The sequence below is a fragment of the Tachypleus tridentatus genome, chromosome 7 (genome assembly GCF_004210375.1).
Source record: "Tachypleus tridentatus isolate NWPU-2018 chromosome 7, ASM421037v1, whole genome shotgun sequence".
Lineage (NCBI taxonomy): Eukaryota > Metazoa > Arthropoda > Merostomata > Xiphosura > Limulidae > Tachypleus > Tachypleus tridentatus.
In genome coordinates, this window is record NC_134831.1 from 174,637,968 (window position 1) to 174,663,514 (window position 25,547).

Here is a 25,547-nt window from a genome sequence, read left to right on the forward strand (position 1 = left end):
TTTCATATCATTTTTTCTTCAGGAAAAGGTTTTTAAAGCTACTAAAACCATCTGGCCATAGAATTAATAGTCCACAAATATTTATCTACATAATTCTACCTCGTTTTTGGTAGTTTTTTTATATGTTTTATTTTCAACAAACCTCATTAAATAAGCACAAAATACTAAACCAAACTTGCAGAACAAGACGTGGAATGTTCTCACTCTACCAGTAATACAACCAATCACACGAAAGAACGAACATGTGTACTGTTCACTAGTAACTTGTAAATTACTCTACCGGTAATACAATCAATACTCACAGTTACCAAGGGCTTTGTGAGGTACATATTCTTCAAAATCTGTTTTATTACTATTCCTTCAGTTACATAACATATGTAGTGATGTAAGTTACATGAACTTTATTGGTTTGTTCCTGTTTCTTCTCCAGGAGATTGCTACAAACTTAATGTCTACTTAGTGAAGCAGTAAAGAAACCAAATGTTTATCTCTTTATTATCCATCCAATGCTACAACGTATACCTGGAAACAAGAGAGATAAACTGCATAACATCAAACTAACCAAATGTTTATCTGTCAATTATCCAACATCAAATTAACAATTCTTTAAAACCTACAGTAAAACTACATTTCTTGTCAGAAACATGCTAGAAACTAAACTACTAAGCAGGACCAGTGATCTATGACAAACAATATAAAAATCTGTGCAACTTAAACTTTTCTCCTCCATAACATGAAGTGTAATAATCATTACTGAGTGTTTATAAAGAGAACATAATTCTACACAAGGTCAGGTACTTCCATTATATGGTTTTAGAAATCCACTGAACATTTTCAGTATGAAAAATGGAAGTTTTTTCTGTTGAAATCACTTGGATGCAACTTCTCAACTAAGACTACCAGAAAAAACCTTATGATGTCTTTTATACAAAAGAAAAGCAAAACCTGGGCTCTTAAAAACAGTTGTAGAAACAGGTATTAATTTACAAATGTGTCGTCTTTTACTTACAAGTAGATGAAAAAAGAAATAAACGGCATAAAATTTAACTAACAAAAATGTATACAAGGAAAACCTGAAACCCAAAACATTTATTATTATTATTACACACAAGTAGAGAACCTTTAATACAAACAACATTACACTGATTTCATACTCATCAAAACTGCATTATAAAAGACCTTCATATTCACATACCCTGCACACATTACTAAAACTTCCCCCCCAGGTTCACAAAAAAAGTAAAAACACAGAGTTACTGATTCAGAAACTGTAACAGTGCTAGTTCTATACTAACTCAAGTCATGAAATGAGGCCACCTTCTTAATACCTGAAGTCATAAATTATGGTGCCATTTATTTAGACTACTTTAATTGAATATACATCTTATAAAAAAAGTTAACCCTAACAAACCAATAAAAAATATCTCCCATTAAGAAAACCCTACATGAATCTACCTGTACTACTTATAGAAGAATCATTATTACAATAATCAAAATATATCAACTCCAGGAACAAAAACATATTAAGCTTTCTCTGAGGATCATGTACAGATAGATATATCAACACTTATATCAAGGTACCTCTGAGGATGACGTAAAGATATAGATATATCAACACTTATATCAAGGTACCTCTGAGGATGACGTAAAGATATAGATATATCAACACTTACATGAAGGTACCACTGAGGATGATGTAAAGATATAGATATATCAACACTTACGTTAAGTTCCCCAAGGATCATGTAAAGATACACAAATAGTTTCAGACTACTTCCTCCCACACTAGTAAAACTAAAAGTATGTGTTTTATTTTATATACAGAATCCTTTATTTCATAAGACCAAATATTCCAGTATCATTCAAAGTTTGGAATTAATCTTGTCTATTAAAATATTTGACATATGTTAAAGCAATAAATTATTGTCGTATTAAAAATGTGTAAAATATATTGTGGAATGATAGAAGTTGCAACAACAATAAACAAAAACTATTACTTGTTTCTTTCACGATACTGACAAATTAAACCACTTTCATACTTTGGCACATCCAAAATATCCTTCTCATTTGCAGACAATTACGACAATAGTACACTTTGCAAAATACAAGAACACCCACATATCCTCACCTAAGGCACATTCCAAGGTTACAGAGTGACTACAGTAGCAGATAAAGTTAAAAAAATGTTTATCTCTTCTTCAGACACTCTCTTCCATTTTGATTTACAATGAAAATAAACTGAAGTGAAAAAGAAAAGAAAATATAGCTACTTAAAAAATTCAAAAACATCTAACTTTTTCTAATTACAACTTATTAAAAAATCTAGCTTTCTTTAGACCCGCATGTTTCAGAGTTGCAACTCTCATAACCAAGTGAAGAATAAACCTTAAAGAATCATTGTTCAGAATATTATATAACCATGTTTATCACATATACTGAGATGTCTTTCCACTGGGATCACAGTAAGCAACAGGTTTTGTGTTTTAACTTCCAGGTTCTCATGTCCTCATATGTTTTTGGTCACTCTCTTTCTGGTTGTCCTAGCTCTGCTTCTAGGAAGAGTAGCATATGAACTTACCTGAAGAGATACAAAAATGTTAAAAAACTAATTTATTAGGAGTAACATTTTACAAAACTGGAAACATATTTCATAGGTGTAGAATGTGAAATTGAAACAAAAATTTTATCATTGTTGCTTGTGCAATGTAATGGGCATAAGAACAATAAGCTTATTTTTCTTTTGACATAATTAAAGACAATTTGTATAATGGTTTTATTCCTATCTTAGCTGGAACTATTCAATACAGGATAGTTAAACAATGCTTATTTTACTGATGTTTAAATAACAGAAAGCATCTTAAACAAACATTTAAAGAAACCAATCATAAGAACCAAATAATGGTATTAAGAAATAACAAATCAATGATACGTACATCTGTGTGAGTTTCTTTAGTAACTTGACGAGCTACCTTGGTCACTTTGACTCTTTTCTTTTGACTCTTTGACTCTTTTCGAGTTCGTCCAGTTTCATCTCCTGTCTCACTAGAACTAGATAATCATGTTTCTTAGACATTGACAACAATGAAGAGTTTATCCATTAATATTGAACAGACATGAGGTACGAGAGCTGTGAAAGACTGGAACAAGTTCTGATGTGGCTGTAATTCAATATCTAATTTTATATCCTTAAATATACTTCTTCTGATTGTCTCTAATAAAATGACCAAAGTTAGACCATTTGGAGAATCAGTCCAAAATTAGAAGAATGAAAAATATTTCATTAACAACTTATTTTAGCCATGCTCAAAATGAATATAAAATCTTTCTTTAACCACATCCACAACTATTGGTTGGTTGTTTGGCATCTATTAGCACAAAGCAACTAGGCTATCTGCACCCAACAACCGATAAAAAATTTAAAATAAAATTATTAAAATATGTAAAAACGATCATGTTAAAACACAGGACAATTTTTGAATTAAAAACTTAAATAGAATTAAAAAATCCAATGGGTCTTAAAAATTTAAAAACAGCTCAAGTGAACAGTGCCACCATCATCAATGATACTGTCCAATGTCAAGGGTGAACCCATGGTAAAAACATGCTTAAAATGGTCATAATGATGGCACAACAGTAAAATGTGGGCTATTGTGACCTGAGTGTCACACAGACCACACATTGGTGCATCAATCAAAGGTAAAAGAAAATGAGGTAAAAAACTGTGACCAATGTGCAGCCTAGCCAGGATGACTTTCTCCTTCCGATTCTTATGGAAGCAAAACAGCCAAAGAGAAATAGAAGGTTTGATCTGGAAAAACTTATGTTGCTCACTCCAAGTTGACTGCCAACTGGTGTGGAGCTGAGCCTTGAATAAAGGACCGTAGTATATGTATAGAACAGGCATAGCAGTGATAGCACCAGAGCAGACAGATTTAGCTGAAGTTTCAATGAGCTTGTTCCCATGAATACCGATGTGGACTAGTATCCAGAAAAACTGGATAGAAGTAGATGATAAGGAGAAATAGGTATGTAAGTTTTGAACATAGACAAGAACAGGGTGAGAAATAACGTGAAGTGATTCCAGGGCCAGTACAGGGCTAACTGAACTGATATAAATAGTACAGTTCAAGTACTGCATAGCTTCTATGTGATCCAGGGCAAGATAAATGGCATATAATTTGGCAGTGAACACAGAAACTGAAGGAAGGATTTGTGAGTAACTACAACAAACCATGGCAAAGCCCATACAGTTATCCAATTTCAAACCATCCGTATAAATAGGAATGGAATGATGGTTCAAAAGATGTTTGGCAAATAGAAGACAGTACTTCCAACAAGGAGTATCCGTCTTTTTCGAATGACTCAAAAAAATATCACGGGTGGGGATGATAATAAGCCATGCTCACCAGTGACAACAGCAACGTCATCCAAGGACAGACCCAATTCAGCCAATGCACCTAGATATGAAGACCAAAAGGAACAATGGCAGGCCCTCTATTCTGAAAAAGTATGTATGGCCCACTGAGGAAGGAGAACACAACCCCAGGAGAGATACTGTGGTAAGGATTGAAATTGTGAAATACATGGTAAACACAGTAGCAAAAAGTGGAGAATTTGTGAGACTCAATATACAAACTCTAGATTGGAGAAGTGCAGAAAGCCCCACTGCAGAGCCAAAGCCCAGATAATGAATGGGGTCCAACATCTTTAAGGCTGAGATCCTGGTAGAGCCATAGACCATGGAAACATAGTCCAGTTTTGATTGAATGGGGGCACACAGCTTTAGCATGGAACATCGAACAACTCCCAAAGAGGAAGATAGGACACAAAGGATGTTAGTGCCCTGGTACACTTGACGCATAGCTGCTTGATGTGTGGAATGAAAGCTTATGGTCAAATGTAAGTATCAAGAATTTTGCCTCAGGGACCACAGGAAGCACACCTTTTCCAAGATAGAGCTCAGGATCAGAGTGAGTAACCCCACTGGTGGTAGAAGTGTATGCAAACAGTTTAAGAAAGAAAGAGAGAAGGTAAAACCGGGTGCTGTGGTCTGCTTCAGTAAAAAATTAAGTACAGTCTGTAGCTGTCAATTAAGAAACATAATGTTTGACGGCAGGCACAAGATGTGGAAATCGTCAACAACAGTCCATTTGCAACTATAGTGGGGATTTGTCCACTTATTCCAATAACCTTTAAAATGAAAAGTGTGACACTCAAAATGCAGCTTTGAGGGACTCCAAGTTTCTGTGGAAAAAAATGGGAAAGCATCAAACAGACATGGACCTGGAATTCTTGATCCATTTAAAAATGTTTAACAAAAAATGGGCAAATGGCCACACAACCAATACAAGTGGAAGTTTCATAGGATGCCATAACTCTATCTAGTATCTTAAGCTTTCTCAAGGTAAGTAAATACAGAAATAAGATGTTGTAGCTCGAGAAAGGCTTTCCTGATTGTTGTTTCAAGTCGAATCAGGTGGACCACGATGAAGTGCTGTCATCAGAACCCACACTAGGTGGGCAAGAGGAGGTTGTGTGATTAAAGGAACCAAACAAGATAAGCATTACCCATCCTCTCTAGGATCTTAAACAGACAGCTCTTCAAAACAATTGGAAAGTAATTTCAAGGAATCTTGAGATTCTTCCCAAGCTTAGAAAAGGGGAGGATAATAGCCTGGTGTTAAGCATCAGGAAGAGCATTCTCCTGCCAAACCCAGTTAAAAACAACCAGAAGAACAGCAACAGAAGCAGGAGAGAGATGGGACAGCATCTCATAATGAATATCATCAGGTCCAACCAATGTACTAGCAGACAGATGAAGAGCAAGCTTGAGTTCCACCAGTGTAAACGGGTGACTATAGTCAGGTGGTATATCAAATAGAATTACCAAATGGATGAGAAAACTTTCACTAAGAGTATTGGTGATGTTCTTGGCATCATACATCAAGATAAAAATGGGACAAAAGTATACAGCCCACTAACCTTCCAAATCTTGTCCCATATGACCCTGGAAATAGTGATGGAAGAAATACTAGTTGCGTACTTAATCCAAGATTCTGTCTGGCTTTGACATTTCATCTGCCAAGCATGTACAGAGGCCTGCTGAAAAATGATGCAGTCTTTAAATTGTAGGATCCACACCAAGGGGTCCACAATCAACAAGAAACTCTTCTTTAACCATGTTCACAAGAAACAAGAAAGTTAACATTTTCCAATGCAATATATCTAACCTTATCTTGCAAAATAGCTTTCTCAATTAGTACTCCCATTGTTTGGCCCACATTTTGAATGCTTGCCACTACCCTTTCACCTTCCATATATTCTTATGTAAATGACTATGTGGTACCTCTCTACCAACAGAAGCTTCACTTAACCCATATCGTAACCAGCACCCTCTCCACACTTGTATTTGTTAATCACTTTGAGATTTGTCAGAAAACTCACACCACATATCACCATAAGTGGGGAGGATGGGTGTGAAATGTTCACCTTGAAAATGATATTGTACCTGACACAAAATAGCTAGGATCCCACAATGAACTGGTGGAAAGCTGGTGAAAAACATTATACCCCTTTAGGAAGCAATCTAAAAAGAGACAGTGAGGTAAGAACCCAAACACAGCACACCTGATCCAAGTATACTATTTTTGCTCTTTTATGACTGTGTTGTGAACATAAAATGGCAGGAAAACATGAAGGAATCTCAGAATATGCATCACTGATGAGCTGGACTCCTAGATGTTAAGTGTCAAAACCATAGCAGTAGTTTAACTTCATCCAACAGGTGGTGAAATCTGGAATTGTACAACAGTTCTACAGTAGGCAGAGGATCACGTCTCTTCACTTTAAACAATTACTGGTGGGGAAGATGAGTTTCTGTATCACAGCCCAACCAACATCCAGTGATAGGAAGGAAGAAATCCCCAGTTAGGATCCCGGTGGAATTAGATGTGGTTCTTCAAGGTCACAGTAGGAGAAGGATACCCAGCTGTAAACAAACAAGTGAAAATACATGTTATGTCCAGCTACAACCAACACCAGATCTGTTGGGAATCATCATCCTGGAAACAGTAGGAAGTCAGAGTACAAACATAGGATTTATATCCAGTCTAGAGCCTGGTGACATTGATCATTTTTCATAAAGTTCATACTAGGAATAGGAATACTTGCCAGAACATGTGCCATATCTAACCAAAAATAGACCCACTGGGAATGTACATCCACAGGATGACAGGAAAGAGGAATACCACAGTAGAAAAATGTAATATATCACGTATATATCCATTAATACAGAGTAGTGATAAAACCAAAACCTGGAAGTATCTGGAATTGTACATCAGGTCCTTGGAAGGAAGTGTCATGTGCCATTGATATCTGCTGAAAGCCACCACCTACTCTCAACTAAATGGTATAATGCATTACTCAGAAGTATAGGCCTCCACTGTTTACTACCCTAGTGACTAGGAACTGACAAGTTAAATAATGGTATATTTTACTGTAAGAAAAAAAGAAAACAAATGCTGAAGAGTCTGGAAGACTCATAAGAGACAGTTTACAGGTGACTGAAATACCCTGTTTTGAAAACCAGGAATACCACATTAACAGCTGGTGTCATCTAAAGTTGTACATCAGGTCTGGGGTAAAAATAAACCTCAATGCCAGAGAGCATCAAAGATGGGCAACAATTACTGTCTACTCATGTGTATACATGATTGTCCAGTCTGGAATGAACATACTTATGAAGCATATAGCCATTATGGAAAACTATAAATGGTCCTACAAAACAACCCATCTCTATGGTGTAATGTAACTGTTTCAGCCATAGATGGCAATCAAACAGACACACACACAAACAACATCTGGCAGCATCTGGAATTGTACATCAGGTCTGTGGTAGGAAGAACTACAATGTAATTGACATCAATAATTGTACACAAGGTCTGTGGTAGGAAGAAATACAATGTAATTGACATCAATAATTGTACACAAGGTCTGTGGTAGGAAGAAATACAATGTAATTGACATCAATAATTGTACACAAGGCCTGTGGTAGGAAGAAATACAATGTAATTGGCATCAATAATTGTACACAAGGTCTGTGATAGGAAGAACTACAATGTAATTGACATCAATAATTGTACACAAGGTCTGTGGTAGAAAGAAATACAATGTAATTGACAGTGATAATCGTACGTCAGGTCCATGGTAGATTGATTGATTGATTGATTTAATGTTTTATGACATAAAGCAGCTAGGCTATCTGTGCCAAACGTCCAGTAAAAAGGTAAAAATAAATTAAATGCAGTAAAATACATAAAACGGAATGAAGGTAAAACAAAACATAAAATGGCGTAAAACCGATGTTGACATCCAGTCTACAAATTTGTAAAGGACTTTCTGTAGCAAAATGGTAATGAACATATCCCACCAGGAAGACTAACAGGTAAGTACAAGAACCACAGTCAGTCACCTGAAGTTGGCCTTTCCAGTCCTGGTTCCGGGTTATGTTGTCATAACAGCCATTATCAAAAGGTAAAATAAGAAAAGTGTTAAATGAAATGCAGTAAAAGTATAATAACAACTCGCCAGGACGACTAACGGGTAGTTCAAACAGCAGCGTTAGTTATCTGAAGTTGGCCTTTCCAGTCCTGGTGTCGAGTTATTTAATGTCCTGGCCATTTTCCAATGTCAAATGGAACTAGAGATTGAGACTGAAAAGTGAACCACAATTAAAAAGCTGTAATGAATAAATATCAAAACACTTAAATGATGTTAAAAAGATTAATGGTCATTAAAAAACTAAACACTTTATCAAGGTGGACAGTGTCACCATTGCCAATAACACTGTCCAATGTTACAGACAAACCCTGGGATAGAACATGTTTAAAATAGTGCCATCATTGAGAGTCGTGACGATGGCAGGAAAGTAAAATGTGTCTGACAGTGATTTGAGTGTTACACAAACTACACACTGGTGCATCAGTTCTAGATAAAAGAAAAGGATGAGTTAAAAAACTGTGACCAATGCATAATCTAGTTAGAACAACTTCCTCCTTCCGAACCTTCGGAAAGCTAGATGGCCAAAGCCCAATATAGGGTTTTATTTGAAAAAGCTTGTTGTCACGTTGCTCACTCCAAGTGGACTGCCAGCTGGCATGGAGCCGAGCCTTGAATACAGGACCAAAGTCCATGTATGGAAAAGGCACATTGGTGATAGTGCCAGAGCAGATAGATTTAGCTGCCGTGTCTGCAAGCACATTCCCGCAAATACCAACGTGGCCTGGTATCCAGAAAAACTGGATAGAAGAATATATTAATGAGAAATGGACCAGTCGATTTTGAATATCAGCGAGAACAGGGTGTGAGCCAACGTGAAGTGATTCCAAGGCCAGCAGAGAACTAAGGGAGTCAGTATAAATAGTGCAGTCGGAGTACTGCTCAGCTTCAATGTGATCCAGGGCAAAAAATATGGCATACAGTTCAGCAGTAAACACAGAAGCTGTAGAGGGGATTCTGCACGCAACCACCAAACTGCAATAAACCATGGCAGAGCCCACAGAGTCACCTGATTTTGAACCATCCGTATAAATTGGAATAGAAAGGGTGTTTGAAAGATGTTCAGTAAATAAAAGATGGTACTTCCAATTGGGAGTACCTGCTTTTTCAGATGACTTAAAGAAAGGTCACATTTGGGGGCTGTAATAAGCCATGGGGGAATGGGCTGACCAGTGGATTCTGCAATGTTTTCCAAGGACAGACCCAATTCATCTAATTGCACCTGGATGCGAAGGTCAAAAGAAGCAATAGCAGATAGTCTGTTTTGAAAAAGTAAGGCCCACTGAGGAAGGAAAACATATCCTCAAGTGGGATGCTTTGGTAAGGAGCGAATTTTCGAAGAATACAGTGAAGACAGTTGCAAACGGCGAAGATGCAAAGAAGATTCCTGAGATTCCACATATAAGCTCTGAACTGGGGAGGTGCGGAAAGCCCCAGTGCAGAGTCGAAGTCCTTGATGATGAATGGGGTCCAGCATCTTTAAGGCCGAGGATCTGGCAGAGCCATAGACCATTGATCCATAGTCAAGTTTTGAACGAATAAGAGCACAATATATCTTTAACATAGAACATCGATCTGCTCCCCAATGGGCAGTAGAAAGGACACGAAGGATGTTCAGCACTCATGTGCATTTGATCCATGGTAGGAAGAAATACAATGTAATTGAAATCAATTATCATACATCAGGTCTGAGGTAGGAAGAAATACAATGTAATTGAAATCAATTATCATACATCAGGTCTGAGGTAGGAAGAAATACAATGTAATTGACATCAATAATTGTACATCAGATCTGTGGTAGGAAGAAATACAATGTAATTGACATCAATAATTGTACATCAGGTCTGTGGTAGGAAGAAATACAATGTAATTGACATCAATAATTGTACATCAGGTCTGTGGTAGGAAGGAATACAATGTAATTGACATCAATAATCATACATCAGGCCTGTGGTAGGAAGAAATACAATGTAATTGACATCAGGCATGGTCAAAGGATGGATGCAGATTTTCGAAAAACAACTCTGGTCAGGCACCACTTGCCACAAAGTGGGATCCACAATACACTAGTATAAAGACCTCTGTAAATAAAGAAATAATAAAAACATTGTAAAAACTAAGCATCTAGGATAAAGAAAAATACTGACAAATTTGCAAGCAAAAACACATGTCTGTACAATACTAATACCAATCAAGAAGTGATTAATGTGTGCAAATGTGAAGAGGCTACTGGTTACGATATGGATTGTGTCACACTCCAATTGGTAGAGAGCTGCTGCATCATCATTCACATGTTGATATACAGGAGCAGGAGGTAGAAGACTAGTGACATGCAGTAAAAATGTGCACCAACAGAGGGCAATAACTAATGAAGAAAAGCTACTTTGTGAGAGGTGAGATAACACACCATAACCATTCTTTAAGTGTTTCATGATGAACAAGAAAAATGTCTGTGTGTGTACTAAGAATATTTGGGTTAATTTAAATTATTTTAGATCTTTCTCTGATTCACGTGTTTGGTACACTACAAAAATGTATGTTGACAAAATAAAAAATTATGTAGTATGAATTATGGTTCTCTATTCATCTATTTAATTACTCTGAAATATACATAAAACAGCTGATATACATATGCATAAAATCATCACAAAATTTCACTAGAATTTCAGACGTTACAGTGGTGAAGTTTATTTTCTACATATCTGTCAACTTTCCATTTGGCTTTTTTCAAAAACCTAAAAACTTTTACGAGGTATTAGATTTTAAACTGACCTTTCTTCATAATTTTGTGTGTGATTTCTTTCTGGGGCAGTCCCTTGGAAGTCCATTGGTTGGTCGTTACTGCTAATCAGAGCACCATCAGACAGCCACCTGTGTTGATCTTCTAAACCAGTGTCAACAGCATCTAGCCAAGACAGTGGAAGAAATAGAATGTATAGTCATCCAATTGTATTCTGCAAAATAAACCCCTTAAAAAGAATCTCAATCTTCAACTATATGTAAAGCCAACCAGAATTCATTAGTTGCTAGAAAAAAGGTGACTTGTAAATGAAGTTTATAAATTGATTTTATATAATCATAAATAAAATAATAATAATACAATAAACAGTACAAATGAGAATACTTATGTAGCTTAATAATTTCCTCTAAGAATACTTCAAGGTCTGCCAGTACAGCCAAGTAGCCATAACCTTAAATGCACACGACTGAAAATTGTCTGTAGATAGAAATTTCCCATGGTTCCAAGGGAATTCACTTTTCTTTCATTAACAAATACCCACACGTTTCCATACTGACTTACCACAAACATTAAGATAAAATATTGCTTCTTTAATTAGAACAGAATGTTTAACTTAGGTAATTTTAAATGAATCCCTCCCATTGCAACTCCAGGTTATTACCATATTTATTAATTAAACAAAATAATTTCAAACAAGCACACATAACAGGCACATGCAGTTTCCACAGCTCTGCTGGGCCTAAATGTCTTTAAAATATAGTTTATTATTGTTCAACACAATTACGTAATCACCAGAAACACATCTTACCATCTTGGCCTCCAGAAGCAGGAACTTCATCAGATGAAAACTGCTGGTCCAGGGCTGTCATGCTGTAACTCTTTCGAACATGGTTGACTAGTGTCATTTGACCCTACAAAATTGACATCAATAATATGTATTTAGACACACAAAAGGCGTCTTTCAGAAACTTGTTTGTCATCACTTCTGTGACAGCTCCTCTGTATTTCAACTTTAAAACCTCTTCACTGCTATTCATGACATCTAAACTACTCATATTTCTTTGGATCACATTAATTAATGCCACTACAGCTAACAAACAGCTGGAGACCAAGAACATGAATGATACATTAACACCTAAGTTGCCTTTCATACTATAATTTATTTCAGTAATAATCACAGCAGAACAGTACTTAGTATTTGACTAAACAGTAGCTGTAATTAATTAGCTTCACTAAAGTTAGAACTTTGACTGTTTATTGAATTACCTACAAAGCTACATGAGAGCCACCTATGCTAGTCATCCTAATTTGGAAGTGACAACAAGAAGGAAAAATTCATCAATTTTTAATACTCTCACAATTCTAAACTGTGGAAAAATATTTTTCATGCTTAAAGGGACATGAACCACTAATCCTCAGAACCACAGTCTGGAAGAGTTAACAGCTGTGACCTATAATTTTAACTACATTCTTACACATACCTAAACAACAAAAGTGATAAAATAAATAATTAGGGTTACTTAAAAACAAAGTATCAAAGGTTTCATTTTGTTTCTTTATTCAGTAATAGACATTAGTAAAATACTACTCATAACAATATTCCATGAATACAGACATGAACCAGTCAACTTGTCAAGTAGAAAAACATTCCAGTTATTGAATGTTCTTGTAAATGTTTTTACTTCACTTAAAGAGCTTGATAAAAATGTAAAAAACAAAAAAACTCTAATACATCTTAATGGTTCACATACATTAAAACATTAAAATCTAAATCAATAGACTATTTGTTATATTGATCTGTTCCTAAGACTCACCTTCAATGCTGTCTGAAAAAGCACAGCTGTTGCATAACTGAGGCCTTTACTGCTAAGTTCGACCAGGGATGCGTAGCCTCGGTCTCGAGCTGTGGTTATATATTCATCTATTTCCTACACAGAAAAATTACAAATATCACTATGCATACACAGAACAAACAAATACTGAACTCAACAAACATGCAGTCAAATACACTTTAGGACTTACTACATTACACAGAAACAATGTCCACAACCTATTATTAAACTGATGTGTCACCATACTGACCACACACAAACAATGTCTACAAACAATTACTAAACTGATTTGTCACCATACAAAATACACAGAAACAATGTTCACAACCTATTATTAAAGTGATGGGTCACCATATTGACTACAAACAATTTCTACAAACTACTATTAAACTGAAGTAATGTTCACTACACTAACAACACTGAAACAATGTCTATAAACAATTATTAAACTAAAGTGATGTGTCACCACACAAAGTACACTGAAAGAATGTCTACAAACAATTATTAAACTGATGTGTCACCATACAAAGTACACAGAAACAATGTTCACAACCTATTATTAAAGTGATGTGTCACCATATTGACTACAAACAATTTCTACAAACTACTATTAAACTGAAGTAATGTTCACTACACTAACAACACTGAAACAATGTCTATAAACAATTATTAAACTAAAGTGATGTGTCACCACACAAAGTACACTGAAAGAATGTCTACAAACAATTATTAAACTGATGTGTCACCATACAAAGTACACGGAAACAAAGTCTACAAAATATTATTGAACCAATGTGTCAAAATTATGACCACTCAAACAATTTCCACAAGCTACTACTAAACTGATGTGTCAACATACTGACCACACGGAAACCATGTCCACAAACTACTATTAAACTGAAGTGATGCTCACTACACTAACAACACAGAAACAATGTCTACAAATTATTATTAAACTGAAGTGGTGTCACCATACAAAGTACACAGAAACAATGTCTACAAACTACTATGAAACTGATGTTCACTACACAAACATAGAAACAATCTCTATAAACTATTATTAAAGTGAAGCAATTTGTCACCATACTAACTACACAGAAAAAATGTCCACAAAGTATTATTAAACTGATGTGTCACAACACTAACCACACGGAAACAATGCCTACAAACTGTAATTAAACTGATGTGTCACCATACAAAGTAGACAGAAACAATGTATACAAACTATTATTAAACTGATGTGTCACCATACAAAGTAGACAGAAACAATGTATACAAACTATTATTAAACTGATGTGTCACCATACAAAGTAGACAGAAACAATGTATACAAACTATTATTAAACTGAAGTGGTGTCACCATACAAAGTAGAGAGAAACAATGTATACAAACTATTATTAAACTGAAGTGGTGTCACCATACAAAGTAGAGAGAAACAATGTATACAAACTATTATTAAACTGATGTGTCACCATACAAAGTAGACAGAAACAATGTCCACAAACTATTATTAAACTGAAGTGGTGTCACCATACAAAGTAGAGAGAAACAATGTATACAAACTATTATTAAACTGATGTGTCACCATACAAAGTAGACAGAAACAATGTCCACAAACTATTATTAAACTGATGTGTCACCATACAAAGTAGACAGAAACAATGTATACAAACTATTATTAAACTGATGTGTCACCATACAAAGTAGACAGAAACAATGTATACAAACTATTATTAACCTGATGTGTCACCATACAAAGTAGACAGAAACAATGTCCACAAACTATTATTAAACTGAAGTGGTGTCACCATACAAAGTAGACAGAAACAATGGCCACAAACTATTATTAAACTGAAGTGGTGTCACCATACAAAGTAGAGAGAAACAATGTATACAAACTATTATTAAACTGATGTGTCACCATACAAAGTAGACAGAAACAATGTATACAAACTATTATTAAACTGATGTGTCACCATACAAAGTAGACAGAAACAATGTCCACAAACTATTATTAAACTGAAGTGGTGTCACCATACACAGTAGACAGAAACAATGTCCACAAACTATTATTAAACTGAAGTGGTGTCACCATACAAAGTAGACAGAAACAATGTCTACAAACTGTTATTAAACTGAAGTGATGTCACCATACTAATTACAGAGAAACGATAGCTACAAGTAACTTAGCAAACAACAGATGTATTAACTATTCTTTTCTAACCAACATATGATATATGCCTTAACTCACCTGTTCTCTCTTCATGAACTGTGGATGAACAAACTTCCTATATAGAATACTGGATCCTTTGGTAGCTGGTGACAAAAGCCACAGTACAAATAGGATCTTCAACTCATAATAAAAAGGAAGCCTGAAGGTAGTCAAAGGTTTTTTTAGAATTAGAGGATTTCAAACTTTCATTTAAGATATGCTTACTGTGTAAACATAGAGAGACAATACTCAAAAATAATGTTTTAATTACATATGAAGGTCAATTTTAGTACCAGCTGGAAATGTAAATAAGTGGACACATACAGTATACGTTAGAATATTGTGTTGTATATCTTTGTGGATAAAACATACATTTACTTGTTTTCAAACTTTTAATTCCATTCAGCACAATTATTGTGTGCTAAGATTTTTCACAGAAAAAATAAAAAGATAATTCTTTACAATAAGTTACTCATCAGAAGTAAGTTTGTGTACTTGTCCATCATAAATAGTTTACATTTTAAGGACAAATTAAATTACCTATCTCTGGTGAAAGAATGAACGTAAGCAAGACCATCTCACTTTAGTGACAAAAACTTAGTTTTGTCATGTTTACTTGTAGAAACTCAGTAGTGTTGATATAACAAAACAACAGAATAAAGAGTTAAACATTGCAGTAAGGGTCTTACTACAAAACTGTTAATATTCTCAAATTAGGAAGAAAACCTTTCAGTGGTTTTTAAAAATATAGCTTCACTAATTTTAATGTATATTTGAAAGTATACACATTTGCTCACAGTCCAAAACACATTATAAACTGCATCTTTCCATTACACAGTGAATAATCAAATACAGAAATGTTTGTCTGCGACTCGAGATCTATATTAAAGCTTCAGTTAGATTACTTAACCTGATTTGTTATAGTTCAACTCATGGATTATGTTTATAGTGCTTGGAAAACATTTTGGAATCTGTACGGTGTCTTTGATCAAAAGATCAAATAAGCCAAGTTCAGACACAGAACACCAGTAGTAAGACAGTGAGTGTGAGCTCCAACACTGCTGACGCTTCATTTTTGTTTAAATGGTCTGTCGGTCATGTTTTTCTGTTAATCTGACTTAACAGTTGCTTTATGTATGAAAGTAGAAAACTTCACTGCTATTATTTATGTAAAGTACGGTACTTACCAGAAGGAGACTAGGATATCAGAGAAGGTTTCAACACAAGTAAATAATGCAAACACTATCCAATACATCATCCATTTCACCTTGAAGATGGAAATAAAGTTTGTATGAAATAATGAATAAAGATAACTTGGTGCACCATTTGAAATATTTATTACAAAACAAAGATTTTTAAATTATTTCTTTGATGAACCCAACCAACTGCTAACATTTCTCACTTAAGCTCTGAAATGTTATTAAAAAATCAAACCTCAATTTGTCCACAGTTGATTTCATTCACCAAATTTTCATTAATTTCATTTTCCTGTTATTACAAAAATCTCATATGAAGAAGGAACAACTACAAATAATTGAACTGAATTCTGCAATTCTTTACCCTTACTCTCTGCAACTAGAGGTGTCCAGGGCAATAAGTTGGTTTCACATGTGTGCTGGTCAGCTTCTTCATGTAGCTTTATCCCTGCATGGCATGTAGTAATGGTCTTACAAAATAAATGCTCTAATTTCTTCCATCTATCTCTGACCAACAACTCTCAGTTTTTACCATACGTACACATTATTTCAGGCTGAATAGAATCTTACACATTAATGGTTTAGAATTTACTACTTTTTAAAATTATATATGTATATGTAGTTTGTTTCCACAACTGTTAACTACTTCATTACAAAAACATATATTAATGCAATTTATATTAATTTCTCATAAAATATAGACAGCTAATATCAAAAAGAGTAAGAAGTCTATAGCTAAGTATACAGGTCTTGTACTTACATATTCCTTGACGTTTTTTGTCTTGACAGCTTTATAGGAAGCATAGGCTGGATAAAGTGTACCAAACACTAGTCTGTAAAGAAAGTAACAAGTCTTAGCACAACTCTGGAAACATGCACACAAAAATAAATTCACAAATGCAACATTTCCTGGAGAAACTCTGACAGGTACATGTATGTCTATCATGATCTACTGTGGACTTGTTTGTTTCCAATTCTAAATCAAATGACTCAACAGGCCAGCTCCTCACATTTAGATGTTTATATTTATCTGGAGAGAGTCCCTACACTTATGTCCATCCAGAGAGTGTCCCAGCACATACATCTCCACAAAGACAATTTTACTTAAGTTTTTTCTTCGTCGTTTGTTTCTGTGCAAGCAAATCAAAGCTTAGTCTTCAAAAGCCTAACAGGTGATTTAAGAACTAGATATTTATTTCATAGTTACGGTTGAAGATCCTGTTACAAGGGAAAGAAAGAGAGATAACACAAGCATGTCCATAAGTGACGTGAAAGCCAGAGAATCTAAAAACAATACGACGTATTACATTACAGAGGAAAACAGACTCTGTTGAACAACATAAAACCTCGCTTCGTTCGGGATTACCGAATCACTAGTCAATCCTCGGCCAGAGCGCCATCTCCACACCACCCTCTCAACAACTACATCAATTCTACACTGAACGTAATGCAAGTATCATTTTTTTAACACTCCAAATTCGGGCATTTCTTAAACTGATCACGTTTCTTGCATGCGACACAGTTTGTGTTAAATATTCTGAAGACGCTGTATATTAATTCAACCGACGACAAGAACGGTACAAAGACGGTAGAGAAACATGCTTGCAGCGTCAGCTAATGTCGAAAATAGGAACTAAGTGAAAACACAAGAGAAACAATCTGGCGACGGTATGACACGCAAGTCACTACATGTGCTTACAAATCCTTGCCAAGAAGCTGCGGTTTGTTCTTGTCTTCAAAACAAACACACATACGATGGTCTTAAAGCACTGTTTAAAATTCCTCACTACATCATTCCTTTTAGCTCAAGGTTTTACTGTACAACGGTACAATACAATTATAACAAAGATTCGAAAATTTAGTTCACATAAGAAGTTCGTCAAACAAGCCAATTTCTAGCTTCGGTTTATAACTGCTACTTTACGCACACAGTTACAGAAATCAGATGCACTTTTTAACCGTAGAATTACCGATTTGGATCTGTTTGGCTTTTTGAGCACTGTTTTTAATTATTTGTACACCGAAATGCCTGTATGTCTAAGAACTACACACACAAATACAACATTAAAGACGCTAACAACTGATGTGTGCATTTTACTTAAAAATAAGTTATTTTATGGAATTCTTTACATAGAGTATTCTAACACGCAATAATATAAACTTATTCAACCTGACGCCCGTACTGTGGGGGTTAAATATGTGTTATTTCAGAACTGCACAACTAGATGTACACTAAGGAAAATTCTGACTTCGTTTCGCTGTTTAAAGTTTTAGTATATCTTTTAAAGTTGCACAACGATAGGTTTGTTTCGGAAACGAATTGAAAATTACATAGTCTACACCTGTGCTAGCCATCTCTAATTTTGAACTGACAAACTACACAGAGGTAAGACAGTCAAAAATGCCCACCGCCAACTCTGTTCTGATCGTTCGATCAGCAGAATTTGATCTATTTCTTGTAACGCATCAACGGCCCCATTCTTTGCAGCAAAGAGCTGAAAACCATGGACTATCACATGCTATAACTGTTAAGCCTTGTCCGACACACTGTTACTTGCCAGGGAGTTTTATTTACGTGAGAGATGTTTCATCAAAAGTGGATTTATAGATATAAGATGTGGCAACATATCAAGTGTTATTTACTTTCATCACAACGTTGTGTCGATTGTTTTTATCAGATTGTCATTCAACATTACGGTTCAAGGAACAACTACTAAGACCCTAACATGATAAAACTACTTAGGATATCTGGAGTCATCACCAGTATTCAGAGTGGTGGCAGGCAACCAGCACCATCCCCTATGACCCACAATAAGGGATTGATTGTTGCTCTTATAACGTGTTCACAGCTAATAAAACGCAAGAAATACACTGTGATTAGACTCGATGCAATACCACATGAACATACTTATCAAGTTGCCAGTCCTCACTGTATTTGTGAAATTACACTTCGCTTGACGGTAACGATTACGTGTATAAAATCATCAATTGGGTAACCTCGCTTTGAAGGGACTTTCGGCCGTCAACCCAATAATAATATATCGCGAAGTTCGGCCATCTTAGGAGTCTTTAATTAATTCTAAATATAGAAACTAAGCTAAAATATAAAGTATTTCATTTAAATGTAAAAAATTACTTTAACCATTATACAGAATAACGATAACAACATTAGTAAACACTTCCAAGAAAACTGGCAAAATAAACATAGAAAAAAGCGTTTGTAATTGCACCTTTTTATTTCAACAACTTTTCACGTAACATGCATCACTAGTCATGTAATGTAAAATGAATGACGTCACCACTTGATTCAACAAGTTAGAAAAAACTCGTTTCTGTGTGTCATGTGAACAGCTGCATTACGGTGATTTCTGTTTTCTCTTTCTCTGAAAAAACTAACTCTACGAACGAAAAATCTTACAATTATTATATTTTCCAAGTTTGCAAACAGAAACGCTTATCAAAGATGCTAACTAGATAAATTATATGTTAAAGTACAGTGGAAAACTGGGAAATTAGTTCAGCCACTGCCTTATCTGGTTAAACAAAAATAACTAGAGATAGATGGTCACATGAACTGTACTCTTCTTATAGGGGGCGTTGATTTATTTGAAAAAATCGTAATGCCAAGACAAACAGTGGGATACGTTCTAGACCATTACACTTTGTTTTTGTTTCTTTTTAGAGTTAACCCTGATTATGAGAATCTTGCGCAGTATAAGGTTTTAAACGGAGGATTTAGGTCACACTTAACGCATGAATTACGATACACGGGCAACGTTCACAAGCTCACGAAAAACAAAATACGCGTATAAGGAAAATACTGCCAAAAGAAATTAGTTCATGTTGGATTTTTATTGTTGTTATACGTTGTGACGTGCTTTAAATAAAAATACGGTCACCTGCCATGCACATAAACTAAATTAAAGAAAAAGTTAGAGTGAGTCACTAAATAACTTCCGCAGAGTTCCTGAAAGTGCATTCTCTCTAGTCTTACCCTACTAAACTACGGACGGCTAGCGCAGATTGCTCTCGTGCAGTTCAGCGCGAAATTCAAAAAACAACATCCTGATAGTAATCTGTTCCAACTGTAAATAAAACTAAAATTATTTTTATTTCTTGCTTTTGAAGTTCGCAGGCCATGCTATATTATAGCCTACAGTGTGCATAATTCTTCTCGTGATGTGTGGATTGTTTTTTTGTTTTGTTTCTATAATTTTGCGCAAAGCTACTCGAGGGTATCTGCGCTAGCCGTCCCTAATTTAGCAGTGTAAGACTAGAGGGAAGGCAACTAGTCATTACCACCCACCGCCAACTCTTGGGCTACTCTTTTACCAATGAAAAGTGGGATTGATCGAAACATCATAACGCCCCTACGGCTGAAAGGGTGAGCATGTTTGGTGTGACGGGGTTTCGAACTCGCGACACACAGATTACGAGTCGAACGCCTTAACCCCCCTGGCCGATTTGTGGAATGTGTACGTTTTACGGAACAAATTACAACGTTAAGCGTCCATTAGGTAATAATTTTTCGTCGACTGACTGCTAACACACTACTGTACAGTGGTGCGAATCGTTAAATAATATATTTTCTATAATCTCAACGGAGAGCCTCAACTTACAACTGTATTAATAATACAGCAAGAACACCTAAAACTATACCAATAATGGTGTAAAGAAAAGTCTAACACAGTAAGACCTTGCATCTAAACCTGTACTAACATGATAAGGAGAGAACAACGTTTGACCTAGGTCATCTAGGACAAGTCTACCACAGTAAGACCTTGATCTAGACCTATACCATAGTACTAACACACTAAGAATTTGATCTAAACCTGTACTGTGTTAGACAAGTCTACCACAGTAAGACCTTGATCTAAACCTGTACTAACATGGTGTAAGACAAGTCTACCACAGTAAGACCTCTAAACCTGTACTAACATGGTGTAAGACAAGTCTACCACAGTAAGACCTTGATCTAAACCTGTACTAACATGGTGTAAGACAAGTCTACCACAGTAAGACCTTGATCTAAACCTGTACTAACATGGTGTAAGACAAGTCTACCACAGTAAGAATTTGATCTCGACCTATACTAATATAGTGTAAGAGAAGTCTTAACACACTAAGACCTTAATATAAAACTATACTAACGGTTCAATGACTTATACAAACATAGAGTGATTTATCTGTCTTTGAACTGTTTTCATATTATCATTTGGACCTTTCATAATTATTACTTTTTTCTTTAAAATATATTATAATTACATTATTTGTGTGTAGGAACATATCACAAGAAATATCACATTAATGTTCCAAATAATTCACTGGTGACTAGAATTAGGTCAGAACAAAGTACAGGTAACAAGAATATACCAGTTTTATTATTCTGCATGATACATTAAAACTAATTTATCTCTGTACGTGATTTATTTGTAATTTAATAAATACATATATGCTAGTGTCAACACTTAGTCACTTTCTCTGAACTTGAGTTAACAAAATATTAAAACATGACAGTTCAGTTTTTAATTTACTGACCAGTTCAAAGTAAAAACAAATCCAATCATTGCCTGTAAGAAATAAAACATTAAGTGAGTTAGTGGGTAACTAAACTTTTACACAGCAACTTACAAAAAAAATAATTTAATATTATGGTTAGAAGAATATAAAACCATCTAAGTTTGATTACCATTTAGTTACAAACACTCTTTGTTACTAATAATGTATAAAGTACCAATTATTAGTAACTAGACTGAACAGACTACTAACCAATACTTTACAGTAACTATTTCAAAGTAGAAAAACACACTTCAAGTTCAGAACACATGTTGGAAGTAAAAACTCAAGTCCAACTTGCCTCTGTTATGTAGTTGAATAAAGACAGTTACATCTACTGATGTTTTTCACTATTCTAAATCACCATATCAGGCTTATTCCTAAAGGAAAAGGAAATTACTGTAGTATTATTTGTTTGGAAAATGTTTGGTGATCCTTGCAACATCCTGTATGCTGCCACTCATTTGTTTTCGATTCATCTATCTCCTACTGTTAAAACATCTCGACCCAGGTCAAAACTTCCTTGAATAAACTCTGCCTCTAGTAAAACCTGTTTCAACTTAAGTGATTTTGAGATGTGAAACTTGAACAATAGGATTTTTTGTATAATCATCCAGTAACTTGCAAAAAAAAATATCAAAACTAAATTGAACCAGAGCAGAGAAACGCACAGTCCCTACTTTGTAAAAGTCAAGAAAATGTAAGAATAATCCACTTATTCATTATTCATATATTATACAAATTCACTTGAAAGAAACATTCCTAACTTGCACAAATCTAACTAGAAATAACATGTTCAAACTATATCAACAACACCTACAAATAGCATGTAGGGAATATTCAAGTTTTATCCTATAGCCTCAACTAGTTTCTAGCTTTCAATAGCTGGCTGTAAACACCTGTACAGCTTTGATATATTTTACTCCAAAACATTAAAAATAACATGTCTGACAGAAACAGTTTTTCTTGGGATTATGTTTGTTTGTTATTACAAACTTTTAAGATTCCCCTTCTAATTCAAGTCCACTCTAAACTTTATTATACTTCTGCTACATTTCTTAGTTTCAAAACAACAACAAATTAACATATTAAGTAAAGGTGTTCATGATTTACCTCTTGTAAAGATGTGTTTCAAGTTTGAGTATCCCATCTTAATGCACTTAACATTAATATATGGTTAATTACTTCTTAACTCACAACTTCAGATTAAAAATTTTGAAAGTCACTTGTCATCCAAAATTTAACAGAACGGGATTCCATGGGTACAATTTTCTGTAGTTTGTCTCTTGAACTACTAACCTCATTTTATTACTATATATTTCAGGTTAAAAGTTACTTGAATCAACTTGAGAACAAAATCTTACATAAAATGTAAATTGCCAGAAAATGTGATTCTAGCCAGTGGCTGTGCAATTTCACAAATCTTACCAAGCGACTGTTTCAACACTCTGCTTTTGTTCACATAATAACACTAACATCATATTTACATTTCTTTAATGCACAAGCATTTTCCCAGGCAGGTGTACAATCATTATTATGATTATGTATCAAATTGAGGTAAAACTGATTTATCACTAGTACTATTCATAATATTTTAATGAAATATAATTGATATAATCAATCACACAAAGGGAAATTTTTTTTATATAACAGTAATATGTTTAACTTGTGGTGTATTTATGAAAGTTGACACCCATAAAATTTTCTAACAAACAACCTTAACATTTTTTGGTGGAACACAATAAAAAGTCCCTCCTTGTGGTGTGATTTGAAAGTTGAATACATTTAAAGAACTTTACATGAAACAAAAACTCATTTTGATACTTTTCATATGAACTATGTTTTTTTTCATTTGTTTATTTATAATTTAACATTCTGTATCTATGCACTACATATAGAACCAATGCTATTAGCATGTCTTTTTTTCTAACTGTTTCATAAACCCTTCTTTGAGATTCAATAACTGAAACATTTAAAAAAAAGAGTCAGGTTCCATACTAAAATACTGATATTTAAAGAAATTAAGTTTATAAATTCCACTTATAAACATTTTTATCTTCTTTTTCCATTTTTTAGCAATTGGGTATACCCTACCAAAACTTTATCATAACCCTTTTAAGCCTTCTATGTCTGCCCTAAAGCTAAGCCTTTAAATACTACAGAACACTAGTAGTACACCTCCATAAAACAGGTCTGAAAGTACAAAAACTAATGTTAACCTAAATGAACTTATTTATGTAGTTATTGGTTTTTACTGTATCATTGTTACAATCCATTTTTTATACATTTAACAATGTCACTGTTACTATATTATTTTATTAATGCCTCTAAAGCATCAGTAAAGTTTAAGCTTTCAAACTATAATCAGCAAAGTTTATTGTTTTCTGAAATGTAACTTTTATTTCTCCTTATTTCAAAACATTACCGTTGTCTTACAACTGCGTGTATTACTGTTATTATTGGCAAAATGTTTTCATAAAATATAGTCACAATAGTCAGGACAATCTAGAATGTGTTATGTGGAAAACACGACTTAATGCGCCTACAACTGGCATTACTAACGTATTAGTCTAACATTGCCAACAAAATGAATAAGTTAATACTTAGTCCATATTTCGGATATAAGCATAAAAATTGTATTATTATAGCCAGTATTAATCGCTACTCTGAAAAGTGAATACTAAGCCTTACTTAAGTTTATGAATGGTAAAACCTAGAATTAGTACTACCAGTAGCAGAAGTTCTGGAACACTAGAAAGTAGAACAATGAATAAGCCAAAATTCACTTACATTACAAGGCGAGAAATAACTGCAGAAACCATCTTGATAAATTCCTACATGCACGAAAAAGAACATAAACATTGGCTACGACTTTCTCTTAATATGATCAATCGAATAACTATCACTAAAGATACTACTTCTACATATCAGTGCTAAAGTTCAATGCTTATTTAGATTTTTGAACAGCAGTTACGAGCACGCCATCTTCACTACCAACGTCATTGTATATGAAGTTTGTTGCCATGTGGTGGTCAGAATATTATTTGAAGAATGGGCGGAGCTAAGAATAATATAATTTATAGTTCATGTTTTTTTATACATAATATTTAATGTTATAATTTTACCTATATGGTTATATTATTCGTAAGTAGAAACGAATGAAACATTAAATATTAATAATATGGCTTTCATTAAACGTTTTACTTGTCAGGTATACGTTTCGTATTCTTCAGAAATGATAAAATATGAACACGATTATTTATTATAGCACTTTTATTTGCACAGGTTCATGATTTTAAGGTACTTATTACTTATGAAAATAGTGATTTAAGTATAACAATAATATAAATCTTGAATTTATTTACATTTTTCATAATTTTACATCTTTAAATCTGCAAAATGTTTTGCAGTGCCATCTAGTGGTAAACGAGTAAATCAGATTAATTCTCATAAT

General features: G+C 34.3%; 1 protein-coding gene across 1 annotated transcript; it reads right to left on the minus strand.

Annotated features, from left to right (window-relative positions):
* Positions 1-337: 337 nt before the first annotated feature.
* Positions 338-25,115, minus strand: LOC143257285 (receptor expression-enhancing protein 1-like). The gene is made up of 9 exons (XM_076515726.1): positions 24,884-25,115; positions 17,298-17,370; positions 16,529-16,608; positions 15,381-15,501; positions 13,111-13,224; positions 12,105-12,207; positions 11,329-11,461; positions 2,934-3,048; positions 338-2,578 (listed from the first exon to the last, which is right to left on the minus strand). Exons 1-9 carry the CDS (start codon positions 24,913-24,915, stop codon positions 2,507-2,509), a joined length of 843 nt encoding a protein of 280 aa, XP_076371841.1. The 5' UTR covers positions 24,916-25,115; the 3' UTR covers positions 338-2,506.
* Positions 25,116-25,547: the final 432 nt, after the last annotated feature.

Bases quoted from the DNA above. Each gene is read 5' to 3' on its own strand.
- LOC143257285 (XM_076515726.1), bottom strand. From the start codon at position 24,915: ATGGTTTCTGCAGTTATTTCTCGCCTTGTAAT. The intron at 11,462-12,104 runs GTAAGATGTGTT...TGTCTTGGCTAG, and splicing joins TGCTTCTGGAGGCCAAGATG to ATGCTGTTGACACTGGTTTA. The intron at 2,579-2,933 runs GTACGTATCATT...GTATCTCTTCAG, and splicing joins CTAAAGAAACTCACACAGAT to GTAAGTTCATATGCTACTCT.